Source organism: Phodopus roborovskii, unplaced genomic scaffold, assembly GCF_943737965.1.
Source record: "Phodopus roborovskii unplaced genomic scaffold, PHOROB, whole genome shotgun sequence".
Classification (NCBI taxonomy): domain Eukaryota; kingdom Metazoa; phylum Chordata; class Mammalia; order Rodentia; family Cricetidae; genus Phodopus; species Phodopus roborovskii.
In genome coordinates, this window is record NW_026126443.1 from 5,917,998 (window position 1) to 5,935,358 (window position 17,361).

General features: G+C 36.4%; 1 protein-coding gene across 3 annotated transcripts in view; it reads left to right on the forward strand.

Annotated features, from left to right (window-relative positions):
- Fsd1l (fibronectin type III and SPRY domain containing 1 like) overlaps positions 1-17,361 on the forward strand; it is a 58,694-nt gene that overhangs the window by 32,498 nt on the left and 8,835 nt on the right. For 2 of the 3 annotated variants that reach the window (XM_051187812.1, XM_051187813.1), the window contains exons 7-9: positions 5,713-5,922; positions 7,866-7,964; positions 11,074-11,203. In XM_051187812.1, coding sequence (XP_051043769.1) covers positions 5,713-5,922; positions 7,866-7,964; positions 11,074-11,203 — 439 coding nt within the window. Of the gene's footprint in view, positions 1-5,712; positions 5,923-7,865; positions 7,965-11,073; positions 11,204-11,907; positions 11,941-17,361 lie in introns of all 3 variants that reach the window. The other variant, XM_051187811.1, reaches the window with a different exon arrangement.

Sequence of the window (17,361 nt, forward strand, 5' to 3'; positions counted from 1 at the left end):
TTGCTGTAACTGCATAGATATTTCTAGTGAATCAGTGTTTTTCTGGTGCTACATGCAGCAGGCCATAGATGTCAAACGTATGCAGTGTATTGATGGAGCTGGTGAGTCCACAGTGTCTGTGCTGTTCTGCCTCCTGGATCTGTCTGTTCCTGGGAGAACTTGTGAAGTCTCTGACTGGCCTAGATCCATGCATATTTCTTTGCAAACTTGTTAGTTTTGACTGATCAGACTTTTGTGTCTTTCTTGTGGAATCAGTGCTACACACCTTCTTATCCTTGAAAAGTCCCCAGCTCTAATGTCCAGTCCAAAACTAATGTAGCTAGACTGATTTCCCTTTCATTCAGGTCAGTCATGTGTATCTTTTCCTAGTCTGTAAGGTGAGTTTCTGTATACAACATATCAAATGGTTCTCTTGTGATTTATTCTTTTAACTGCTGCTTGCAGATATGTGTATTTCTCTCTGCAATCAAGTGAACAGTCACTTCTGTAACAGACACATATTGAGTTTTCTTTTACCAAATTCACTTCTTACACTGTTTGAAGGTAGTAAGTACAAGATCCACAGGTTCAAAGTTCAGCCCCCCAAATTTCTGCTTTAAGCCCAGTTGCAAATCTGAGGCCTATAGAACCTGTTTGCTGATAAGAAATTTGAGTTTCCTGCTGAGTGAGGGAGAATCAGTCTTTCCCAGAGGGTGAGCCCCCTAATTGGTTATCCAGTATTAAGTGATCAGCCTTTAAAACATACGGATTTGAATAACACTAAATGGACTGAGTTGGTTGTGTTTGTATATTTAGGTCTCTCTCTCTCTCTCTCTCTCTCTCTCTCTCTCTCTCTCTCTCTCTCTCTGTGTGTGTGTGTAAGTGTAACAATAAAAAAGAAGACTTGAGAATGAGCAAGGGAGGGTGGGGTACATGGGAAAGATTAGAGGGGGAAAAAAGGAAACTGATGTGATTATATTTTAATTAAAAAATAAAAATAATAATAAAATTAAAATTGAGATTCCCAACCCCTCCTCAGGTTTCATTAACTTGCTTCAACGGCTCCACAAAACTCAGTTTATTACAAAGGAAGTAATAGGTATAAATAAATAGCTCAGTGAAGAGATAGTAGGATGAAATCTAGAAGGAGCCTAGGTGCAGGAGGTTCTTTCCTTGTGGGATTTTGCGTGGCTGAGTTTTTACTCATTTTTCTCCTCACTCTAGCATATTCACCTTCCCATAAGTTCTCTGAACCTAGTCATTTTGGTCTTTGTGGAGTCATCATTGTGTACATAGGATTATCAGTGGAGCTGGTGAGGGAACTCCACAAGAGCCTCCCCCTTTAGATTGTTTAGCATTGCTTCCTTTGGGACCTTTCTGGACTAGAAAGGGATTACTACTTATTCTCTTAGTTTCTGTAGCTTGCTTTGATAAAGTGTTTATGAATCAGTAACCATGAATGAAAAAACAGTCATAGCATCACACAGTATTTTATGTAAATGACTTGGTAAACATATTTCCCCAAGATCCTAGCAATAGTAGAAGTAAAGAAAAAGGAAATGAAACCTGTTCAAATGGCTTTCTAAAATGGAGAAGGGAAGATAACAAGAAGAACCAAAGAACAGCAAACAAAGAGAAAGCAGTTGGTAAAGTGGCAATAGTGAATCCTTCCCTATCAATAATTAAATGTAGGGACTGAAAAACGGCTCAACAGTAAAGAGTACTTTATTTCTTGGAGGATTGGATTTGATTTCACATATCCATGTAATAGCACATTGTATTCCAGGAAACCCAAAGCCCCCTCTGATCTATGGAGATATGCACATGGTGTATGTACATACACACTGGCAAAATACTCATATACATAAAATAAAATAAATCTTCAAATCATTAAATGTGAAGGAATTAAACTCTTAAATAAAACAGAATGCCCAAAAGGATTAAGAGCAAAGAGCCAATTATATGTTGTTTGTAAGAAACTCACTGTAGAGTCCTGGAAGCACATATGTGAGTGAAGAGATAAGTGTTAGTTCACTAGATCACTCTTAGACCACTTATAACCCTTTTCCTCCCAAGTATCACTACTTAAATTTTTTTTCCTCTTTCACCTCAGTTTTTAGTAGTTTCAGAAGATAGAAGAATCTTCTTGCTAATACACTGAGTGAAATGTCAGCTAATCTGAGATGTAGGTTGTAGGGTGTCATGGGTACCTATACCCTGTTTTCTTGACAATGGATAGTCTACAACATTCACAACAATAGAGACTAACAGCGTTACATATCATAGGACAAAACCTGTAAGATCCCTTAAGGAAGTTGACGGTAGTGACATGTTAACTTTGCTTTTTATGTTGTATCATATTTTAAGAATTGTTCATACAGTTATTTACACAGAAAATTTGAATTTTGGTGTGATCTCATATTCATTAGAACTTAGTTACCCTCTCCTTTTAGCTTAGTGTTATTTTGCTGAGGTGCTTGTTTTGGTAGTTCTCAGTTGCTTTGTATTTTAACTTGTATACGTGCCTGTATACGTGCCTCAGTTACCTTTTTGTGAACATATGCATGTATGTACATATGTGTGCATGTTAGTGTGTATACAGGGACAGGTATGATTTTCAGGTATACATATCAGGATCTAACTTCAGGTGTTATTATTCAGGTTTTGACCACCATGTTTCTTAAGATAGGATCTCTAGCAAGTTTAGTTATACTTTTTCATCAAACATTTTTAGACCACCAGCTTACAAATAATGACACGAAGACTTACTATTAATTATGAAAGCATAGCCTTGGATTAGACTTATTCCCAATTAGCGCTTACAATTTAATTAACCTGCTTTTATTAATCTACATCTTGCCACGTGATTCAGTTACCTCTTTTTTTGTACAGTATGTCCAACTTGTTCTGCATCTTGCTGGTGTCTCTTCTTCCCAGTGTCCTCTCTCACCCCAAAGTCCCACCTAATCTCTCCTTCCTAACCTACTGGCCACTTAGCTCTTTATTAAACCAATCAGATGGTGTCTTAGGCAGAGACACATTATAATGTAAAAAAATATTTTACAACACACCAGCCTGGAACTAATTGATTAGAATAGGCTAGTTAGCCATCAAGCTCCAAGGATTCCCTTCTTTCTTCCCCAGGGCTAAGTATGCAAGTATACTTAGTACAGTGCCTGGCATTTGTACATCAGTTCTGGGCATTGAACTCGGGTCCTTCTGACTTGACTGAGATATCTCCCTCAGAACTGCTGTAATTATAAAAAGTGTACTTTGTTTTCATAACAACTTTAGATTTATGGAAAGTTAGGCAAATAGTGAGTTAGTGTTTTGAAATCTATTTCTTCTTTCACAATTTCCCCCATAATTACCATCTTGAATGAATAAGTTATATTTGAAACAATTGATGGACCATTGCTGATGGTTTATTTGTTTATGTGTGGGGGTCTTTTTGTTTTTGCTGTTGTTATTTTGAGTCAGGGACTCACTATGTAGCTCTGGCTGATGTGGAGCTATGTAGAGCAGGCTGGCCTCTACCTCAAGAGATTTGGATGCCTTTGCCTCCTGCATGCTGGACTAAAGGTGTGCCACCATGCCTGGCTTGACAATTTATTCTTAACTGACTTCTGTAGTTTCTATTGGGGTTCACTGCTGATACTGCACAGTTCTCTGGGCTATGGTGGGAGCTATGTGTTGTTATATTATCAAGCAGAATTTCCACAAGGAATAAGTTCATATTGTTAAGTTCTCATTTGCTCCACTCACTCATCGCTTATATCCCACAGGGATTCTGGCCTCTTAACACTTCCTGTTTTTGTTTGGTTTAGGTTTTTACCCCCTTTGGATATTTCTTCTGCAAAGACAATTTTGGTCTTGTTTAGTTTGTCTGTTTCATTTTATTTTCTTGTCTTACTGGGTTTAGATAGAACTTACAGTAAAATTTTGAGTTGGGATAATGAGAAGGGAAGATCTTCACCCTGGTTTTGCAGTCTAGGGGTAAGGTATTGTGTTTCTCACCATTGAGTATGATGTTAACTCTAGGCTTTTTTGAAGACATTACTTTTTACCCCTTGGTTTTGTTGTAGTTTGCTTGCCTACTTTTGATAATCCTCTATCCTCAGCCTCCCAAGAGCTGGGGTTACATGTATACACCATTGTGAACAACTTGAAAAATATTTTTAATTTTATGTGCATGAGTCTTTTGCCTGTACATATGTATGTGCACTATGTGTATGTGTCTCGTACCCTCAGAAACCATAAGAGAGATTCCCTGAGACTGGAGTTAACAGACAGTTGAGAGCAGCCATTTGGTGTCTGGGAATAGAACCTAGGTCATCTTCAAGGGCAATAGCTGCTTTAACCACAGAGCTATCTCTCCAACCCCCCGAAAATACTCTTTTTTAGTAAAGTTTCTTAACTGTTCCTACTTTGTTAAAAGTTCTTGTCGTGAATATTGCATATTGTCATTATAATTTCATTTATTCTTATGAGCATATCTTTATTAATGTTACTGGATATTTTCATCAGTTTCAGATGTTGATCTGTTTTTGAAATAAGGACTTATTGTCTAGCCTTATCTGCTCCTAGAACTCACTGTGTAGACCAGGCTGAACTCGAACTCATAGAGATCTTGCTGTCTCTGCCTCCCAAATACTGGGACTAAAGGCATGTACCACCATGCTCAAGAGGAAAAAAAAATTTATAAATTTTCTTTTTAATCAATATAATTTTACATATGATATCTATATAGTACATGCAGAGTTTCAGACAATTAAGACACATCTGTGTCACTTAGCCAGTGTTGCAAAACTATGAAATCGTTTTATGGAAAATAAATCGATTTACAGTCATACAAGTTAATTGTAGCTCATTGAGTCCATTTATTTTTTAATACATCATAAAACTCTCTGGAGAAACAGTTGAAAACGTATACGTATTTTTGAGGAATGAAGAATTCAGTTTTGTTTAGTATGTTAAATTATTTTTTAAGGTTTTTGAAATTTGATGGACATACACCAATTACATGTATTTATGGAGCATAGTATAATATTTTGATATATAATCAAAGCAAAATGCCATAATAAAATTATTCATGATCACATCTTTACCCCAAACATTTGTGTTGGGAGCATTAAAAACATAACTGTTTAAAATTATATGACAAATTATTGTCAGCTGTTCAACTGTAATCATCTCCCTCTGCTTTGGAATATCGGAATCTATTCCTGTTAGGTAACTTAAGATAGTTATTCATACCTGATAACCAACAGTTCTCTATCTGCCCACTCCTTGTAAACAAGATCTTAAAAATACAATGGAAACAGACTTTTTTTTTAATTAATTCAATCATATTACATTGAAAGCTTGTCAATACTTATTTCATTTGTATCAAACAATATTTGAAATAATAGATTTAAAATATGTTTAGAAGTAACAAGTCATTCTCTATTATTTTTAGCATGGATAGATGTTTGGAACTTATCTGTTGCCATTTAAGATTTTAATAAACCTAGAGTATATGGGGAGACTTTGGAGTACAGACTTTTATAGTCTGGCAATAAAAGAGGCTTTGAAAATAATTATTTTGAACTTGTAGGTTACCCTTTCTGTTAGTCTGAGTCACATTTGAATAATAAAAAAGAAATAGCAAAGGTTGAATACCTAGCATAAACACTTGATTAGTATTATAATATGCAAGACTCATATTCCCCACCAACTTTTTCTTCTCTGCAGTACCAAAAGCTCCAGAAATAGATCCAGTAGAGTGTTTGGTGGCTGACAACTCTGTAACTGTAGCTTGGAGAATGCCTGAAGAAGATAATAAGATTGACCACTTCATAATGGAATACAGGAAAACAAACTTTGATGGACTTCCCCGAGTGAAGGATGAGCGATGCTGGGAAATGATTGATAACATTAAGGGTAGTGAATATACATTATCAGGTAACCTGACAGCATCTTGTGAATCTAATCCTTAGAAAATAAGTGGAATTAAGAAAAATATTTTACTTTAAATGATAAAGTTAAGTACTATTAGCCAAACTTATTTTTAAAACATTTATTATGTGAATGAATTTCTGTTAAAATATCAGTAAAACTTTTTATTACTTAATATCTGCAACCTGCTAAAATAGTTTACGCAAAGCAAAAATAAAAAGAATGTTCTGGAAACAGTATTTCAAAGTAATCTAGTTTTCCCTTTTTGTTTTTTGTTTGTTTTTTAGATAGACTCACTGTGTAGTACTGGCTGGCCTGGTCCTCACTGTGTACCAGGCCAGTCCTGAACTGTGACCCCTGAGTTCTAGGATTAGGATATGTGACACATGCCCAGCTGATCTTTAATTTTAATCCTAAGTTTTTTGACGAAGTAAAGAAATTACTTATTTTACTTAAACCTCTACGTTTCAGGAATACTGTGAACACCATTGTTTTCACTGGCTCAGAACTGATTACCTCCATGTTCACATAGAATTGGGACTCAGCTAAGGTTTTTTTGTTGTTGGCCTTTTTAATTCCTTTTAAAGGGTATCTCAGTATAGTGAGGACTTTTCATGCTTTAAATGACAAAATATTAGTTGAGCTTTTTGGTGCATCTCGTGCAGAGTGGGATACATTAGAAGCTGTCCTGTTGAGTACTAGCTCCTTCCATGGAGCTGGTGTTCTGTGCAGGAGACATGAAGTGCACACAGTGTGCCACAGTTAATCAGCACACCTGATGGTCAAGGAACGGTTTTTGAAATTTTTACTTTAGCAAACAGAGATCAGTCAAGTTGTGAAAGGTCTTACAGTTAGTAATATTGGGACTCAGATTTTAGTATAGGTTTAACTATGCAGGTCTGTGTTTTTCTTCCTTTAATTTTTCATGCAAAAACAAGTATTTCATATAAATATAAGAATTCCTTAGGGTATCTACTTTCCAAAGAATTGATGAATGTAGTATTGTAAATTATGACATCTCTCCTTGCATGAAATAATTCAGGCTTTTTGTTGCTGCTGCTGTTGCTGTTGCTGCCCTTGTCATTGGTTTGTTGTTATTTTCTTTCATCCTTTGGAGAGAGGCTTTTGCTTCTTAGTCCTTGTTAAACTGGAACAAATGGTCCTGTGTTGCCTTTCTAAGTGCTGGTATTCAGGTATGTGCCACCATACCAGCACAATGCCACTTCTTTTAAATTAAACACAATCTTATTTTACATACCAATCCCAGTTCCCTCTCCCTCCCATCCTCCCATTCCCCTGCCTTCCCATCCCACTCCCACCATTCACTCCCCAGGGAGGGTGAGGCCTTCCATGAGGGATCATCAGAATCTGTCACATCATTTGGGACAGGGCCTAGGCCCTCCCCCATGTATCTAGGCTGAGAGAGTGTCCCTCTATAGGGAATGGGCTCCCAAAGCCCATTTGTGCACTGGGGATGAATACTGGTTCCATTGCAAGAGGTCTCATGCACTGCCCAGACCTCCTAACTGAGACCCATGTTCAGGGGGCCTGGTTCAGTCTTATGCTGGTTCCCCAGCTGTCAGTCTGAAGTCTATGAGCTCCCACTAGCTCAGGTCAGCTGTTTCTGTGGGTTTCCCCAGCATGATCTTGACCCCTTTGCTCATCACTTCTTCTGCTCTACACCTGGATTGAGTCTGAAAGGTCCTGTTTTAGTTATCACTATGTTGAAACATTGTTAATTGTGTAATTTATCTATTTTGAAGAAAATATTAGATAAGGTATTATTCTCAGTTATTGTCTTATTCAGACATCATCTGTTTAACAGAAATCTATATTCTTCTCAAGTAAAGAGATTTCTAAAGAGAAAAAAAAATGTCTGATGATACATACTCACATTTTTGGAAAGGAAGTCTTTACTTTTTATGAATTAAAAACTTTCATTTTTTTAGGATTAAAATTTGATTCAAAGTATATGAATTTCAGAGTGCGAGCTTGCAACAAGGCTGTGGCTGGAGAATATTCTGATCCAGTGACCCTGGAGACCAAAGGTGAGGCTGGTAGCCATTGCACAGAAGCAGACAGAACTTAACCGTCAGAGGATATTTGAGACTTTGTCTGGGTCATTTCACATGTGGTTGAATTCCTTCCTGCCACCTCTGGCTTTTCCAATGTACAAATTATAAGGCAGGAGAAATAGGAGTATAGTAGTAGAGGTTTTTAATTAGAGTTTTTTCCTTATAATTATATTCATATGGGTAAAATAGACTGAGATGATAGTATTTTTTTTCAGAATTACTTTCATTCAATTCATTTTTCTTTATTTGGTTTCTTTCTTGCTTTAAATTACATTTTTATTTATTTTGTGTGCATATGTGTATGGAGAGGTGCCAGAGCATGCATGCATATATAGGTGAAAGGAAAATTTGTAGGAGTCACTGCTCTCCACTATGTGGGTCCCAGAGATCAAAATCAGGTTGGTGGCTTGATAGCAGACGCCTTTGCCTACTAAGCTATCAGACTGTCTTGAGGTGATGCTATTATATTTGCCTCTGGGTGATTAGTTCACACTTTGCCTTAGTGTAAATACATAAAGCATTGCTGAAGTTGTCTGTAATTATGAATTAATTATGAATTAACAACAAAGAAGTTCCCTCTATTTTCCCCACATTTTCTTTTAGTTATTACCATCTCAACAGTTCATTAATAATTACATAGCACATACAGTTATGTCACAATAATGACAAAGTGTTTATATTGTCATTAAGATCATCTTGAGAGCTCACTACTAGATATTACTGATATCCATAGTACAAATGAAGAAAGAAAAGTTGAAATATGTAATATCTACTACAGTCCCTAGATCTGCCTCAGATGTGTATAAGAATCTATTCTGGGTTCATCCTTTATTATAGGCTTCTAATCCAAGTTCTGTTCTCTCGGAGAAGCGGAGATTTATGAATGCTCCCTTTTGTAACACAGAAAAATGTTTAGATATTTGCCAATTTGAAAACTATTCTTCTAGAGCTCTCCAACTTGTGAGGTAATGATTGCCTGAGTTTACTTCCTGAATTAGACTACATTGTAATCAGTAGTTGAGACTTAGAGTATCCCACTGACTATGGTTTTTTTTTAATAACTATGCATGCTAGAAATTTGCTATAATCTAGATAATAAACATGTATCACAATAAAGTTAAGTCCTATAACTTGACCCCAGGCCCTGTGCATGGTAGGCAAAAGCTTGACCTTCAAGGTCTGTACGTGTTTGATGATACAAACTCAGTAATGTTTATGGCATAAAGACCTAGAAAAATTCTTATTTGAAGTTATTTGAATTAGCAAATAATTTTACTTGATAATTAGATGTAGCTTAATGAGGAAATACAATTGCTTTGAATTATTTATTATCAAACCAAGATATTACTGTTTTTCAAAAGGTTTCTATATTTTAAAGCCTTGTCAAATTTCCAGGCAGATAATTTTTTTCCATGTGACTTGAGCTACTTTTGGCCTTGACAAGAAAGATTTCATTGCTATAATTATTTACTCTAAGGAGCATCAGATCTTTGGGCTTGTTGGTGTTCCTTTTCCTTGTCTCTTTATAGTGGGTGAACAAGCTTGAACCTGTGTCAAGCTGTAAATTCTATGAAAATTTAGTTGGAAAACAAACAGTTGGCTTACCGTTTACTGGGAGTCTGATGGCTGCTCCATTGGTAGTGTCTGGGTTTTACAAAGTAGACTCTTGATTGATTGGTCTTGGGTTCCTAAGAGCACATGGGTCTTGGGTTCATAAGAGCAACCAAGCTGATTCTGGCCTCAAGGGTTTCATGGAAGGAACTTCCTAAGGTTAGCCTAGATTGAAATGCAACCTTCCCTGTTTTTGTGATTCCATAAAGCAGTTGACTTTGGAAATATCTCAGTGTATCTACCTATTAAAGAATTAAATTTTCTTTTTACTGAAAAGCTACATTATTCTTCCTGTTTACTTCTGCTTAGATACAGCTTTTGAAAGTAATTGACTTCCTTGTGTAGTATGACATTTAGTAGAGCTGTGCAGTCAGTAAATTTTTATTCAGATGTTTCATAAGTGAAACAATGAACAGTGACTATGATGCATGTTGGAACTGCATTTCTTTTGCCAGAATCAGGAATGAAAGGATGCTTCATCCACTGGGTATTCACTGAGCTCTGTGTGCTTATCTTGTTTGGTGATGCTTATTCCACAGCTCAAAAAGCCTTAGCAAATTTCAACTAATATTTGTAAGTGAATGGTGTGTTGTAAAAGAACATTTCTTTAATCTATAATTACCAAAAATGTGAACTTTTGGCAGGAGATGTAGCAGAAGCAGGTAAATGTGTAACAATATAGGTGATACCTTCTAAGATAGCTTGGGAATTGCATCACAAAACAGAAGGAACAGCATTGCATAGCTGTTGAATCACTCATTTTAATGATTTTTTTCCCTAAGTTTCTAGAAAGGGAAGCTAATAGCATACTTCACCAATTTCCTCAATAAGCACTTCCAAGGATTTTGAATAGTACATATAGTTCCCTAAAACATCAAATAATCTGAAAAGCATAGTTCTTTGCCTTGTATTCACTAAGTGGGTGTTTTTTCCTTCTACTCTGTCAAAAAAGACATCTGTCGAGGTTCCTTTGCTTATGTCACTGAGACCCTAATCCATACTTACCTCAGTTTGGAACCAATGAGAGTTTAAGTGTGAAGTTGCTAATATATTAAAGCTTCAGAGAATACTTTGTTTTTTTTAACATTATTTTATATACCATATCACCTTTTATTCCTCCATACTTGTATGAATTCTCCTTTTCATTTTGTCAAAACAGTCAACTGAAAACCAGCTGAAAATTCTAACAACATAAAATTCTGATTACTGTGTGCTGAGATAGAGTTCTATAGAAGCCGAGATACCATTAGCAATGCTACTTTGTTAGTGTCTAGGATATGCAGAAAAATAATTGGAAATGGGTGGGAATTATAAACTACAACCTAAGCACTGACAGTGTTTTGTGTGATGGTTAGGGATTAGAACTTTTTTCTTTGGACACAGAGTTGGTTCAGTTGAGTAAGAAATAATATGCCAGGTGTGTTCCAGACATTGGAGACATCTTACATTTGTTAAACATTGTCTTGGGCAGCACTTAACTTCAGTTTAGATAATTCATCATCCCATTTGAACTTGAAAGTTGAAGATTCCTGTGTAGAGTGGGATCCTACTGGAGGAAAAGGCCAAGAAAGTAAAATTAAAGGAAAAGAGAATAAGGGCAGGTAAGTCCGTTTATTGAATCTGTTATATGGATAAATGCTTACACATTGATTCACCTCTGGCCATAACTGAGCCTGAATTTCTTATTTTATGGACAGGTGTTTGTATGTTGATTCTTATTTGACAATACCTCATAATTGTAATGTTTATTCTGCATAGTAATGTATGTTTATGATTTATATTAGTAACTCAAAGGTAAAGAAAATGCTATCAAAACTTGAATTTGTGATTAACATTTTCATACCTTTTTCTTAATTTTCTTCATAATTGCACCATACATTTTTATTTCAGCAATCTGTTTTTAATGTTATAGATACACAGATCTGAACTAGTTAAAAGAGAAGTTTCTTGACCTCTGTCTAGGCTTATAGATCATCTGTCTTACTTGAAAGAAAACTGCACTAAATGACAGCTTTGAATATTTCTACCCCAAGCTTTGCTGCTGAGAGCAACCCACTGAACTCAGAAGGCAAGCTTGAGGACCTTATTTTTTTTTATTTTTGGGTTTTTTTTTTTAATAACTTTCCTAGATGAATCAGAACATGGAAACCATATGTTTTTAATTGTAAAGGTTTGCTCAGACTGATGGTTAATGTCTGTACATTAGAAAAATGAATCAAAAATCGAGCAGCAAGCATTCTGCTTTATTGTAAGTTGTTAAATTTAAGTTGTAGTGTCTTAACAGTTGCCTATTTTTATCTGACAGTGCCCATGTTACTTCTCTGAAGAAACATACAAGGTGATGATCTGTGTCTGTCTAGTTCTAGGACTTAGTATCTAGCTTGGCTGAGTAATTTCTTTTAACCAATAAGCAGATGCTATTGCAGCAGCCTTCATAAGTTAAAATGCTGCTTTGTGTAGAGTGTCTCTATCGGTAGCTTGTGTTTTCAATTTGCAGTGTTGTAGTATACTGCAGTCTTTTGAGTTATACTGTATATGATAACAACTTATGCTCTGCTCTAATAGACATTTCTCCTTTGATTTTTACCCTGCTTTCACTTATACTTGGCTTCTTTCCCGTTTCAGTATAGTCAATAACATTGATTGCTTCTTTATATATTTGATATGAGACTGGCTTGGATTTTTCTACACTAATTATGTAATTTCAGAAGTATCCAATAAAAACAATGAACATCATTGATAAAATGATTAAGACAATGCCAAAATAGGGATCATTGCAGGTTGTGCAAGTAAGAAGATGCTTATGTGAAGATATCATGTATCTTCTGCAGATACCCACATGTGCTCTCTTCTCAGTTATCTCTTCTTTTGCTCTGTGTGCTCTACACTGGTGAAAGTGATTGCATTTGTGTTGTAAAATGCTGTTGAATTTGACAGACTGCATAACTTTTTATTTGGCAGCTAGGGAAATTGTAGACTGTATTTAGCACTTTGGACTATATTACATCTTTCTCCTTTTTTCCTATTAAGGGTATTATATATGTAATTTATGTAATGTTATATGAATGTCCCTTATCTGAAATATTTGAGACTCAAACTATTTTAGATTTTGAAGTATTTGTACACACAAATGAGCTATCATAAGGTTGGGCCCCAATTCTAAATTCAAATTTTGTTTCATGTGCACCTTATATCCATAGCCTGAAAGTAATTTATGCACGTTTTAGTGTAATGGTATTTTGCCTGTAGCTTGCTACAGGGTAGGTATGGCATTTCCTACTCATGGCATTGTATTACTGCTCCATTTTCAGTATTGAAATACTTTGGGGTTAGGGCTGCTCAACATGTATATATTTATCTTTTTCATAGATACTTGTTTGTTGTAGAACATATGATAGATATTATGGGGTTTATAGGGGTAAACACTGTCTTTCTTTTAAAAAAAACTTAGTCTAAGTCATATAGATAAGATATATTCATGAAACAAGGTAATCAATGCATATAGTGATGAACTACAAGAAAAATGTTCAGAGCTGCCAGATGTTTGGGTGATCAGTTAGAAATGTGTGCCAAACAGTTACAACAGACAAGTCTTTACTGACTTGCTATGATAGTGTAAGAAAGGCAGCAAAGTAAAGGGAGCTCACTCACCCTGTGTTCTGTTTTCCCTATTGATTGGCACCCAGGGAAGGTCAGATGAGTTAACACAGGTTATAGGTGGGATCTTGTCAGTGGCTGAAAGCCCTAAAAAAAGGTTTGCGTTGGTTATGGAGTAGAGTATTAATGAAGTAAGGGATACATGACAAAAACGGGCTCCCCATACACACACTTTAAAAAACAGGTCTCTAAACGAAGCTGAGTAGGCCAAGATTACTGATTGGTATCTGAGTGTTGTTTTAGCTAAGGGATATGAGTCTCCAGAGAAACTGCTGTGGAACTTGATATACTCCACATTTGGTTTGAGCAGGGCTGCCCATTCTGCTATCTAACACCAAGGCTCCTTCCTCAAGCCTCCTGGAAGCCTGCCTTTGTAGTTGTCTATGATTCTGCGTAAAATTTCACAGTAGGGTTTTAGTCAGGATCTAGAGTCTATAAAATTAACATATAGTTTATAGAGTCTATAAATTAGCATGTGGAAGAAACGTCATTCAGTAAGTGGTAATTAGACTGATTCTTCCAGAAGTGGAAGAATTTGTGGTGTTTCATTTCGCAGTGAAGGAAGCAAGAACTACAATAGACAAATGGAATCTAAAAATTAAAGAACACTTTGGCTGGCACATTTAGTTGTATAGGACTCTAAGAGTGACAAGGCTAAAAAAGGCAGATTGGGACCAAAGCATGAGCTTACAAGACTAAATTGTTTATAGACGATATGAAATGTGATTATTTTAAAGTAGGGGAACACATACTGTTTATCTTATAGTAGTGAACAAGCTGAATTGGGTGGCCAGTCATTTGGAAAACAGGTAAAACAATTTGCCCTAGGGGTTCCTCAATGACTTAATCCAGTTAAGTAGTCAATGTACCTTTAAGGCGGACAGAGTACACTGTTTTCTACACCAAGTGATGGCTGTTGTCCTTGCAAGAATGTACTGCAGAGTTGGGGGTGGGGGCTAGGATATTACAATGGAAACATTTTCTTTATTTAACCTAATTCTGAAGCTAAACTGTCACCTCAGCAGTTATTTCTCATTCTGTTTTTCATGCTTCCTTGTATCTCATTACTACTGGTAAGTCACATTGATTTTAATTTTGTTTCTCTGGTTTTTCAGATGAGCTCTTAATATATTTTGAAGCCAGACTCAGTAAAATGTTTCTTCTTCTTTCTACTGTTACTATCCTCTGAATGTTTATTACTGTATCTTGAAAATAGTTTCCAAAATGAGTTTCAGAAGACAGTTGAACCCAACAATGGAGGGGTAAATGGATTTTGGGTCCTTTGGAAAAATGTCCTGGTTGACTCTGATTGTCTTCTGCTTTCTCAAGTGTACTCAATGTTGTGTTATAAAAACATTCTAAAGACACATAATTTTTTTTCCAGTTTTAAGGCTGAAAGGGCATAGCTGGCCTTTCACCAATAATACCCTGTTTTAGTGTAAGACCCTCAGAATGAGGAGTCTTCCAGTTTCAGTCGATACCCCAAGAACTCAATGTCCAGTCCAGTTGCTGCAAAACGCAAGAGGCTTTAATGAACAGGAAACATTTGCACAAACTGGCTCCTCCAGCACGCAGGCTAGAGAGAAGCCCACTCTCCCTGGGCCCAGGTGTTTTTAAAGACAAACCCACAAGCTTAGGGAGGGGGGTGGGACCCTCTGTCCATTGAGTATGTGATTCTTGGAGGCCCGATGGTCTGCTATTAGGGTCAACAGACCTTCGGGCCTCCAGGTGTGCTAATTAATTTTGTCTGGGCAAACCAGAGTTGCAGCTATCTCTTTGTTTCCTAAGGACCTTATTCACCACCTGTTGACTCACAGGAAAGGAGGGGCAGAAAGGAGGGGCACTGTGAATTCTTGTTATTTCAGGGCCTTGTGAGAGGAAGTTAGCAAATTCCAAGGAACAGATATTGGTTAGCTTTCCAGGTCAGACCGTCCTTTATTAACTTCACTTTTTGGTCTTTCATTAGTAAATATACTGCCTATCTCCTATGTGTTGAGGACAGGAAGAAGGTGTGTTTCTCTAAGCGACTTCAGTTACCATAGCAACCATGTATTGAAGGCACCACATACTAGGTTGTATATGCATTGTCTTTTTGTTGTCATCTTTTAATCCATGCCTGTTGTTAAGGGAAGAATTTTTTTTTTTTACTTCTTCAATGACTTCTTTCCTTGCCCTCCTGCACCACTGTGATAATTTGCATTTTAAGAGTTCTTCAAATGGTCCTGGGGTATGCAGTTCAGTTACAGAGTGCTTGTGTAACATGTGCATATCCCTGATCCTTCCCCTAGCACCAGAACAGGAAGAAAACAAACATTGACCAGTTATTACAGTATCCTGGCTTGCTGCTTTTAATTCTTGCTCACCCTTAAGTACACATTTACTATGACTTCTTTCTCATGATCTTTCATTGATCATTGCTTGGCTACTCACAGCAATATTTTTTTGTACTTTCTTTCCCCATTTCTCAACTGAGAAGCAATCACACTCATGACTGTGGCATGCTAGCCTCCCCAAGAGGACTTGGGCTCCGAATGCAGCTGTTCCAAAGCAGAGTCCAAGCCTTCTCTAGTTTCCAAATGTACTTTCTACAAGTATACTTATTAGTTAAAACTGTGTTTATTGTAAGTATCAATATATGAAACTAAAGTAACTTGCAAAGAGCAAGGACCAATCATTTTGGCGGCTGCATTAGGTAGTCTTTGGTGAGCTTTCCTGAATGCCTTCTACTGGAGAAGCTTGTTTCAGATACCAGCTTCTAATGAATACTCACCAAGTACTTGTGAATCACAGAGAGTATTTCAGAGATGTGATAACTTGTAAGCGATGTTAGGCCAGTCTTATTTTTATTTTTAACTTTGTTCCTTTTCAGGCTTCCCTAATGTTGCACCTAAAAGAGTGCTTTCCATACTTCCAAAGTAACAGAATGGCTTCCTCAAATGAAATAGGCCCAGAAGCTAATCTAAAAAGAGAAGTATTATTGGCTTCACACCAGAGCCTCTGGCATTGTGGGTTCCCTTGAGTTCAGGACATGTCTTGAAAACTACCAGCCTCAAGCAAATTTGCCCCCCCACACCACAGAACAGTGGGAAGGGGGATGTCTGTCTGTCTATCCACTTTTTTTTTTCAATTTCAGAAAAACAAGTGTTGTCTTTTCCCTTTAGTTCAAGATACAATACTTGAAAACACAGAGTGTTTATAATCACATTTTTAACTTTCCCCAGCAGTTTGTATAAAAATAATAAAAAAGGAGAGTGTGATGTGGAATCTTTCTTTTTTTGATATATCACTAATTGACAGTGTTTACAGATTTTGTATTTTTAGTAATTAATGACTCTTAACATCATTGCATCATAAGTATCAGCTTAGTAAATTTGGTCAGGCCAAATTTTTCTGTATATTAATTTGTATCCTAATTATATTTGGTAATTCATTATCTACTAAATTTTTTAATCTTCTTGAAGAAGTTGAAAAAAAAATACATTTGTTCAAAATAACATTTTTCTCTATTTTCACTTTCCCTCCAGCATTTTCAGACAGACTCTGTATGTAGCTCACTCTGGCTTCAACCCGCTCTTAGACTATCCTCAAACTTGCAATCCTCCTGCCTCAGCCCCTTGAGTGCTAAGACTACTGGAATATGCAACCACACTCAGGGATTTTATATAGTTCAATCCTCTATCTTGGAGAACTTCTTAGAAGTACTTGTAGGTTTTTTTTTTTCTCCCACTCAGTTCCTTTTTGTGCTTTCCACCCTCACTTTCCCCAGAAAATTTCAGAGTTTTCATTTGCCAGTCCTCATTCATCCCTTTTCATGCTAAGTATAATGTATAACTTATGAGATTACTTTTAAGGAAAAGAATATTATTATTCTAAGGTGTCAAATTATCACTATAAGTAGTCTCTCACATATACTTCCAGTTTTATTTACAGCAGTATTTATGCTTATGAATTTTTCATATTTTAACTTTTTTGTTTTTTGTTTGTTTGTTGGGCAGGGTTGGTTTTTCAAGACAGGGTTTCTCTGTAGAGCAGTTCTGGATGTCCTGGAACTCACACTGTAGATCAGGCTGGCCTTGAACTCACAGAGATCTACCTGCCTCTG